The 10,582-nt window shown below is 41.1% G+C and overlaps 1 protein-coding gene across 1 annotated transcript; it reads right to left on the bottom strand.

Moving 5' to 3' along the window:
- Window positions 1-934: 934 nt before the first annotated feature.
- LOC103370950 (serine/threonine-protein kinase 17B) lies at window positions 935-8,496 on the bottom strand. The gene is made up of 5 exons (XM_008300150.1): window positions 7,998-8,496; window positions 3,767-3,979; window positions 2,574-2,712; window positions 1,806-1,932; window positions 935-1,295 (listed from the first exon to the last, which is right to left on the bottom strand). Exons 1-5 carry the CDS (start codon window positions 8,117-8,119, stop codon window positions 1,243-1,245), a joined length of 654 nt encoding a protein of 217 aa, XP_008298372.1. The 5' UTR covers window positions 8,120-8,496; the 3' UTR covers window positions 935-1,242.
- Window positions 8,497-10,582: the final 2,086 nt, after the last annotated feature.

The following is a 10,582-nucleotide window of genomic DNA, read 5'->3' as shown; positions in this document are numbered from 1 at the left end:
TGGCTCAGAATGGGTCATTGGAGGGTGACTACTCACAACAGTAAGCCTGATCTATGTGGGCACGGTGCAGGCATTGAGTCAGTGTTTCCCATTTGCCTGAAATCCATGCATTTCCCTGTTATGTTTGACCATTTTATAAACAAAAACATCCATTATTCTTAGCAAACTGAAACCCCAATTAACAAAACTGGCTAAAAAAAATTATTTTGCTGGTGATTTTCCTTTAGTGTAGGCTGAAACCTCTTCCCAAAAATGATTCTATTCGCTGGTTTACACACATATTGAACCTGTGACACTGTTTAAACACTGCTATTATGTTGTTGCGTCATTTTTCTACAGAACACGGAGTACATGTTTGTTTGATTAGCATCTATGTTGAAGAACCTGCTCATGTAAAATTCCCAACCTCAGTGGTATTTACATTCGTGTTATAATGTCTTAACTCTGAGCTGCAAAACCTGGCAGCAGCTTTGAAAGGCACGTTATCCTATAAATAGATTAACGTTTGTCTGAAACCGTGCAGCCAATTGCTTGTGTGGCGTGTAGTTCTGTATGGAAAATAAACAGAATCTAAGTTACATTGCAATATTTCATCAAAATCACTTTGATCTAATAACCTTTCATTTTAAAAATACCCCAAAATGTAACTGTTTGCACCAGATTTGGTAAAAAAAACAACAAATTCTGCACTCCTTGGGACAACCCTGAAGCTACCAGTGACTCAGTGGTACCCAGCTTCCACATGATAGAAAATGTAGGGACTTTTCAGGTAAACTCCAGGCGGTGTTTACACAGAGCAGAGTACAGAAACAAATTAAAGATGCAAATAGTTAAATATCTCTGTATATAGAAAGAACATATGGCAAAAAGAAAAAAGAAAACACCCAGAAACTGCTTGGGGTTAAACAGGAGAATTTTGACATGCCAAAACTTTTTCACTTCAGCTCCATCCAAACTGAATTAGAGAGTAAATAATATCCTTTTAACCAATAAACACTGATGTCACTGGATCTGTTCTAAAACTTCTCAACCGCAACTCTACCACATTTCATACAGAAGCAATGAAGCAGAGCAATGCTTTATCCGTTATAATCTTGGTAGCAGCAGGCTGGATGTGACACAGTCTGCAACTTTCTAAATATGGCAGCTGGTTGAGTTTTAAATCCAGACCCTGCCTGGTCCCAGCACAGAGACCTTCAAGGTGGAACGGGTGAAGTCAGTCACAATTCTGCAGGGATGGACTCACCACAGGTCAGTTGATGTTGTGATTGGTTCATAATTGAGGATCTCTGGAGCTGAACATGAAAGAAAAAGAAATGAAAGTCAGCTGTTATTCAATGTTGCAAGAATGTTGTGGTGTAATTTCCTGTATCATTCCATGAGTTATGATGTCTTCTTCTCTCACTGCTCAGGTGTGTCTGTTTTATTACTCTGCTTATCGTCAATCGACTGATTCAATTCAAGACTGCACAGAAAAACAACCATAAAGCAGCATCGAAAATAAAATGTGCATAAAAAGGGTAGACAAATGGACGGGCCAAAGTTGAGGTCTGACTGAGAGGTTTTTTTTTTTTTCAAACTTATAAAACCCAATTATCTGTATGGCTGACGGCTATTTGTAATTACGAGTAGCCGCTGCAGTAATTCTTCTACCAATAAGTGTGAAAAGTACACTAAAGATGACAACAAGTGCTTCTCATTAACCACAAACCATCGTTAATGCATAAACAAAACCACCGACTGCACGTCAGCTCCTGTCCGATGTCTCTGAGTGATGAAAACGAGTTTTATGAATATCACCTTACCCACATATTCAGGTGTGCCAAGAATCTCTCTGAGCTCTCCAACCGCACCCAGTCTGCGTGCCAGGCCAAAGTCTACAATCTTTATGTCTCCTGGAGGGGACAGGCTGGTCAGGAGAATGTTCTGGGGCTGAGAGAGACATGAAGAAACACAGTGAGAACGTGCTGGAAAGATAAAACATATTCCTGAAGAGCTTATGGAACAATTAGTAATGAATTTGCCTGCTGAGAGGGAGAGGTGTTTACCACGTCTAACGCAGCCATTTATTGAAGTACTGAATGTATATTGACTCTATGATGCTGTATAAACACCGCTATTATGTTACCACGTCATTCCCTTCAAGTGAGGCTGAGAACATACACTACAGTATGTTGAAACGCACGCTCATGTAGGATTCCCAGCCCTAGTGATATTTACATTAATATGATGACGTGGTGACCATTAAACACGGTGATTCACCTGCAGCTGTGGCCACAAACATGACCTTTCACACTCAGATGTAAATGCTGTAAGACTGGTGTTTAAATCTCCATTTTTCTTTGTTAATCTTCCCACTTTGCCCGGGGCTAGAGGCTCTATTACCACCTATAATCCTGGTCTGGGCTTAACTGTGTCATGGAAATAGGAAATTGAGGTTTTGAGTGTTCCCAAAAAAAGAGAAAACCACACACTTAAGGGTGAAGTGAGCGAACATTTAGAAATAGATTCCCACAGCCCCAGCGACATTCTTGCATGTGATTCTGTTTGTGTGTGTGTGTGTGTGTAAAGACCTTGAGGTCTAAGTGAACCAGGTTGCTCTGGTGGAGGTAGTGGACTCCCTCCAGTGTCTGCCTGATCAGACGGGTGATATGGGCTTCTGGCAGCAGCTCTTCAGACACACAGTGGTCAAATATCTCTCCACCCGCCGCACTGGGCAAAGAGAAAACACAAAATAAATACATGGAAACACACACACAGAGGCAGTTCATGAACAGGCCATCTGCTAAAATGTCTACGGCTAGTCAGATAGCAGGCAATTTTCTGACATTTGATGCAGTCTGTATGTGGTGGACTTTCCACAAGATAAACTGAAGCATAGTTTATTTATGGCCTGCAGTGTGGCATGGTGGTTTCAGTGGCCAACCCTTAGCCAGGGGGTAAACAGTTAGTTCTTGCACTTTCTGGCAAAGCTTTATTATCCAAGAAAGAAAGCTCCTTCCTGCTTAGTCACTGTACAGCAGTGTAGGTACAGGTGCCAGCCAAAAACACAGAGTGCAAATTGTGTCCAGAGTTCATCTGTTTTTACTGCATTTCATGTTATTCAGGCTTGTAATTTGGTATATGTCAAAGCTGTTTTTGAGGTGTCCAGGCTTTCTTAGATCAACAAAATGAGTTGCTAACGTCGTCATTGCTCTCTGGGAGGGATTAAAACGTCTCCACTGAGTACTGAAGGTGTGGTTAGAAAATCCACACAACCCCATGTATTCTTATTTCTAATCTTGGTCTCACATATAGTTTCTGTTTTGATTGCACAAAAAGACAAGACGAAGGAGAGGGAGGACAAAGATGAGGTTCATTTGAAAGGATAACTTAGCATGAAAGTTCAAGAGGTCAGGACTAAAAGGATTTTCATCCAGGTCATCTAAATCTAGAGTTTCAGCTCAAGCTGTACAGTAATTTAGCCAGCACAGGCCTTTCAGTCTTCAAGCAAATCCTGTAAAACCTGTTATGAAGAATGAGCTGTTTGGAGTTATGTAAAAAAAAAAAGAAAAGAAAAAGCAGTTAATGTGGCAGCTCTTTAAGACCGGACCAACTGGACTTTGCCCTTATACAAGTATTTACAGGTTCATGTTGCTGGTTCGGCATGTTTGTATCAGAAATATGTAGAAAGTGTGATTAAGAGATGGATTAAATATGATTCGTCATATATGAAATCAAAAAGGCAGAATATAACAAGAAAGAACAAGCTTTGTTCTGAACTCACTACTCCAGCACCAACACGATGTCGTGATCCGTCTCGTAGGCGGCGTGCAGGTTGACCACCCGGGCGTTGTTACGGGCAGCCTCCAGGACAGCCATCTCATGAATGACTTCGGCCCGGCAGTCACGACCTCTCCTTCTCTTTCTTAGAAACTTGGCCGCAAACACTTTCCCCGTGGCCTTCTCCACGCAGCGCTTGACCACAGCGAACTTCCCCCTAGGAGAAACGAAACAGTGAAAATGCCCCTTTAGAGTGAAAGTGACCAACTGCCAGTTAGATCAGCTTTATTGGATCTTTCTCAACAATACAAAATAAAGAAGAGACACCCTTAAGTGAAACTAAAGTTACTGTACAGATGCTATTTGAGTGTAGGCTGATGCAGAGGAGGCCACCTGGTCTAAGAAAAATGCTGCTCAATATTTTGGGAAACAAACACCTTGACAACGTTAATTTAGAAAGCAAAACGTCTCAACATGACTCCGCAAAACTTTCACAATTAAACACAGTATGTAGTAGTGATTCATACACTGCCCTGCCTTCATGACGTGTTTGTAAGTGACTTCAGCCTTGGGAGAATGGTGCTATGCAAATACTGGCATTAGATAACAGGCTCTGTGTCGTATCTAATGCCAGTACGGTTCCTGACAGCTTAGTGATAACGATGCTGCTGTGTCTTGTGACTGCATTATCAGTTTGTGTTATTAAATGCAATAAATATATTACAGAAAGCATACAGTCACGCAATATTTATGGTGTTTGTGACCTTTAATAGGGCGAAGGTTTAGCAAGAAAAACACTAATCACTAATTATTAAACAAAACTGTCCAGAGAAGTCGACCTCCAGTTATGAGAAAACCCCTTTTGATACTCTGCTGGTATTTTGTGCAATTAGTTAAAACATTCTCCCCCAGGGCTGCGCAAAGACGTCAGCAAAGACAAATAAATCGAATCCAAAAATAACAGCTTCACCAAAACCCAAGAGCAGCAACTACAAAGGTTACAGACCCAACATAACTCTCTTAAATAATAGAACAATGGTGCTAAACTCCTTCGTGGCAACACCCAAGACTTTTATAAGCCTGACCAACACATCAGTAGGCTGCTTTTTGCACATCACAGATACAGTATATTAGTTTTGGTATATGTGTTGTCCAGTTAGAAAATTGTTTAACTGGAATATAATACAGAAAAAGATGCTTGGGGTTGTTCAGAAAATGCATCATGCAGTTTTCCCACCAGAGCAGCTCCCACTCCAGTTACAAAACTCTCAGCACTGTCATGTACCAAAGACAGTGGTGTGGAGTCAAGCAGTGTTCTCACGGTAAATTGCTAACTCGTTTGGGAAATACATTGCAGGACAGTTGATTGCCCCATCATTTCCCTTTTCAATACTGTCGTCAACAAAAGTGTACATACCCTTGTCAACACAATGTATTTCATGGCAGTGATGAGTTTCCACTGACACTCTTTATTTTTAATGATATAGTGACTGAAGCACATGCATCGTTGTCATAAAATAACAATCATGCGTATTTTAGGTCTTCTGGAAATATGACAAAATCTGCTGAGTCAAAACTATACACACAGCAATACTAACATCTGGTTAAACATCCTTTGGCCATTTTACCTTAATTAGGTTTTTTTTTTTTGTAGCATCTGGCAAGCTTCTGGTTGTATCTTTCATTATCTCCACTCCTCTTGACAGATTTGGTACGTTTAAACTCAATTTGTTGGACTTGTTTCTTCATCACAGTCCTTCTTGATGAGGTTTAATTCAGGACTTTGGGGAGACCAGTCTAAAACCTTAATTTTAGCCTCTTTTTTTTTTTTTTAGACATTTCTTTGCTACTTTTGATGTGTGTTTGGGGTTACCTTCTTGTTGGAACACGCAACTGCATCTAAGACCCAACCATCTGGCTGATGATTTTCGGTTCCACCAGGTCTACTGACAGTAAAACAGTCCCAGAGCATGATACTACCACCACCATGCTTAACAGTAAGTTTGGTGTTGTTGGGGTTTAAGGCCTCACCTTCTCCCTTGCAAATATATTTGTGGTCACTGTAGCCCAAAAAGCTCAAATTTTGTTTGATCTGATCACAGAACTTTCCTCCAGCAGGTCTTTTTTTGGTCCATGTGATCAGCAGCAAACTTCAGTTGAGCTTTCAGGTGCCGTTACCTCCTTCTTGTATGACTGCTTGACCATCCTGACCAATTGTCTCTCAGAAGCAGGTACCAGTTTGCATTTTCTTCCTGATCGTGGCAGTAACACAACTATGCCACGCACTTTATACTGAAAAGTATTTGCACAGATGATTTTGGAATCCAAAGCATCTTAGAAATGGCTCCGAGTGACTTTCCTGACTTGTTCAAGTCAATGATTTGCATCATCAGATCTGTACTCAATTCTTTCCTATTGTAGTGTTTGTGGCTGAGTCTAATGAGTGCATCAAATGGCCCAGAGTCAGCAGCTGTAGTCAACTGCAATCGCTCATGAGAAGTAAAGAGGCCATGCCACTCAGAAAATTTCATGAACACAACCTCACCAAAATTGATAATTCAAGTTGCTGTGTGTACAGTTTTAACTCAGCAGATTTTGACATATTTCTAGAAAACCTAAATCTATAAAAGAACCAAAATGCATGATTGTTTTTTCCGACAAAGATGCAAGCTTTTCGAACATTCCATCATAGAAAATTAAGAGTTGTAGGGATCACTGGAAACTCAAGACGAGCCTTTACAAGTGTAAACTTTTGTCCACGACTGCATATAAAGAATATCATATCAGTCCTGAAAACACTGTATTCGTTTCAGTATCTGACAAACAAAATATGTCTGTAATACATATTTTTAAAGTTGACACCATACAGTAATAATTCTAGGGAAAGACTCCACCATGTTAACTATGCATGTCTTTCTGTATTGTCTTGCCACCATTTAAAAACTAAGCAGATCAACTGTTGGCTCCTCATCAAACTAAATATGCTTCTAAGATATCGAGATAAAAAAGAAAATGAGAAAAAATCAAACTCATTTTGACATTTTGCTTCTAATGAGAGTAGAGCTTTCACTCTCCTGTTAGCCCTGGTTTGCTCTACATCTACATTTCTCATTGTTTAGCCTGCTAGATGCTATGTTTGCCAGCTAGTCACAAGTTATATCTGATGTTTGGTGCTGGCAGACTGCCTACAAGGTTAAAAGAAAGTAAGTAAATGTATGTGTTGGACAACTAAAACTGTGAGCAGAGTGTAGTTTCTTTTCCAACACTGCCCTCCTTTCACAGTCGTCAGACAATCAATCAGTGTTAATGTAGAAATGACTGATTAATGCATCTTATTGCATGAATAAATGCCCACAGTTAGCTGTGAGTTTCGGTCTGACAAACATCGGGGAACACCATGAGAGATAAGTTTTTCCCCGCTGTGAAGACACCGGTGTACCATGGCTGTGCATTACTTCACACCAAAGGTCAAAAGCACAACTGGAAATTTTTAAGCCCAACACGACAGGACTTATGTTTTTTGAAAACTTCCTGTTTTGACAAGTTGCAAACAAATAAGTGAACAGAAGTGGCTCGGACCATTTCTTCTTTCTAAAGTCTGGTTTCCACATGCGCTTGTTTCCTTCCTCCTGCACAATTACAAAGTACACGCTTGTATGACACATTACTTCAAACACACCTCAGGCTTCTTAGCATATGATCATCCACCATCAGTGGTTGCCATGGCACACACACACACACATAGCCAAACACACACTGACAAACACATGACAAAGGTCCACTGTAGCATGATGAAGTCAGGTTCCCAGTACAGCCAGGCTCGTGTGTTTACTGTGGTTCAAGCTTACAGTCCAGAGTCCAAACACCGTTAACAGTCGTGTGTTTTTATAACCTGATATGAGCTATTCATTGGCGCAAATACAAAACTTACAGGCAATTTGAACTTGGGTGTTTTTTTTAGTATAAATGGCCAGATAAAGACAACATTAGTCTGTGTGTAAAAAACACACGTAGCAGTAGTCCATACAGTGTTCCTTTGAATATTTCTGTTGCCCATATGTGCACCAGTGTTGCCTAAATAAACAATCTAAGTTGGGCCAGGGAGCAACTAAAGTTCACAGACGGAGTTTCTGCTCCACCAAAGTCAAGTCTCAATTGTAAATATGTGATAATACATTCTGAGGTACTACTGGATCACTTTATTCCTGGAGAAGTTAAACCCCGTTGGGACTCACCTCCCCAGCTCTCCGGTGATTTCATACACGCTCTCCATCGGCTCCGCGCTGACCGGGGTCTGAGTTTCTCCGAGCAGCCCGGCGGCGAGTCCGCTGCGACTGTCAAGCCGTCTCCGAGACATCTTGCTCTGCCCCCAGCCTCGGTGTGAGTCCTACCTGCCTGCTACTCGGCTGGAAAAACCGAGCGAAGAAGTAAACGCTAAGCAAACGAGAGACGGACGATAAAACTGACCTAAGCGGCTAGCTAACTGTAGCACTGGCCGTTTTCACGTTCGTTACATGTTACTGTTCTCCGGTTAGCTCAACCGCCGCTAAGTTAGCTCGACGGCAATATCGCGGGTTTAAAAGTGAGTTAAACGGTCCTCGGGTAAATTAAAGCGGCTAGTCTATGCAAACCTAAAGCTACGGGTAACGAGGTTATCCAACCTGCCTCTGCGGGCGACTACTGGTCGTCTTGGTGAGGTTACGAGCGGAGTTTTCGGTCATCTCCACATCCTTCTGTTTGACACTTGGCGACACGTCACTGCACGGCGCATGCGCACTGCCGTTTTGCTTGGCGAAAAGTTGATTTGAAATGTGGCTGTTCAGAGGTGGAAAAACCTGGGAGTCCACTTCTGCCAAGAACAGAGAGAGTGAGGGATTTACCCATGCTGCGTCAAAACACGAAATATGCCTGACTTTTTCTATTTCACGATTGTGTATTATACTTTTGGCTTAACAATTCTGACTTACAAGCCAATTTTCTTATTACTTTTGCATCAAAATTGTGTCATAATTTGATTGGATTTCTCACCATTTTAGTTTAGGTTCTTAAATTTGATGTAGAAAGTCAGCATTTCCACTGTTTTTGACAGACGGTTGAGAGTTCTATTTCACAATCATCTTTACACCACACTTTGCCATCATTTTGACACAGTCTCTCACAACTTTGACTTCCTATTTCAAAATTTTGAGTCGTACTTTTCAGAGAGTGAATCCAAATCAGGATACAAACAAGTGTGAGAAAGTCTACATTTTGTTTTGACGTAGGTTTCTCGTATTCTTGACATGAAAAGTCAACATTTTTCACTTCGCTGAAGTTTAATTTAAATAAATATTTATCTTTGCCTTTTTTAACATTTCATCTAGTTTTTCTTTTACTTGTAAAACATCTTGCAAAGCATCTGGAGTGCACTCAAAGCTTCACACAGACCTCAGCATCTAAACCTAAAAAAGTTTTCATAGTACCATGCGATCACAAATGTATAAAGCAGGTATAGGGTTAGTTTCATAATTGGACTTTTTTAAACAGATCTTTCCCCATACTCTCTTCAAGATTTAAAACTGAATGACATCATTCAACTGCTATGACACTCTTGTAAAAGATAAATAAGGATTGTGTATCACTGATCAAAATTTGCCATTTGTTCTCTTTTATTACAATCATTGGAGTGAAATGGAGACACACATACAGGAGCTTTGCATAGAGTGGAATTCTGAAAACTGGAGACGGGTCCTGTCAGAAATGTACTAGGAAAGATGAGAGGTGCAGCTGTCTTCATTCTGATGTGAAGCAAAAATCTTACCCATCCTCTGCACCACAAAAGCCTCGTTATGGTGAATGTCAAACTGACCGAGTGATGTATATCCTAACGTGAAGCGTTGCTGCCCATGCCACAAATCTGCCCCTCAAGCAAACATGAGGTGATGCTCTGTAAGGATTTGGCAGACGCCAGAAGTGGGATGTGTTTGTTAGACTGAAATAGAGAGCAGGCCTAATGGTTGACTTTGCAAGCCCCAAACCTTTGGTACATTCGGTGCAAAATATATATTTATACACACAACAGGACAGACATACATATACATTTATATACAAAGAGACAAACAGGACTGCACACATGGTACACATACATGTGCTCTCACGTTTCACAAAATCAAAACAGCCCTATTGATTCATTACTTGCTCATAAGCAATGAACCATAACCATCGACCTATTACTAAGATAGGCAGACACGCACATGTGAAAGTAACAACATTTTAGAAACATGCTGCCAAGATACTCGCCGTTCCACTGTCATAGAGAAAACAAACTATTGCATTCACACATTGTCCATTCCTAAAGCACCTACTTACTACACCTGGTTCCCATGAGCTTAACACTCAGGGTATGACAGTGTCAGGTAAGCATAAGGCCGCATGCCTCAAGTGAGCGCCACAACCAAAGTGACACAACTTAACCAGCTCCCTCACCCCTTTGTCTGAATGGATAGCAATATCCTCATGCAAAAAAAGCTAGTAAGGACAGTGTGTTGCACTATTTCAGCATGCAATATCGAGCTATAACACAACGCCACCTAGGAGTTTCTGCCAGGCACAGCTCACAGAGCTGACCAGGAAGATCCTGCATGCATTATTGGGCTGGGAGGGGGGGCTGGAACAGTCTGCCTCCACATGTCGTACCACATGTGGGGCTCTCTACCACTATTCCAGCCCCTGTGGTCTAGCTCCAACAGGACTCTGTACAGTAGGTGTAATCTTGCATGCACCCCATAGAAAATGAGCATGTGTGTATTCGTATGTGTGTATTTGTAAGTGTGTATGTGTG

Source organism: Stegastes partitus, unplaced genomic scaffold (genome assembly GCF_000690725.1).
Source record: "Stegastes partitus isolate 25-593 unplaced genomic scaffold, Stegastes_partitus-1.0.2 Scaffold1503, whole genome shotgun sequence".
NCBI lineage: Eukaryota > Metazoa > Chordata > Actinopteri > Pomacentridae > Stegastes > Stegastes partitus.
The sequence above is the reverse complement of the archived record's forward strand: the minus strand, read 5'-3'. Positions and strand labels throughout refer to the sequence as shown.

Coding starts and splice junctions, on each gene's coding strand:
- LOC103370950 (XM_008300150.1), bottom strand. CDS start 8,119: ATGTCTCGGAGACGGCTTGACAGTCGCAGCGGACTCGCCGCCGGGCTG. Junction 1,933..2,573: donor TGGTTCACTTAGACCTCAAG/GTCTTTACACAC, acceptor TGTCTCTCTCAG/CCCCAGAACATTCTCCTGAC. Junction 1,296..1,805: donor TGGCACACCTGAATATGTGG/GTAAGGTGATAT, acceptor TTTCATGTTCAG/CTCCAGAGATCCTCAATTAT.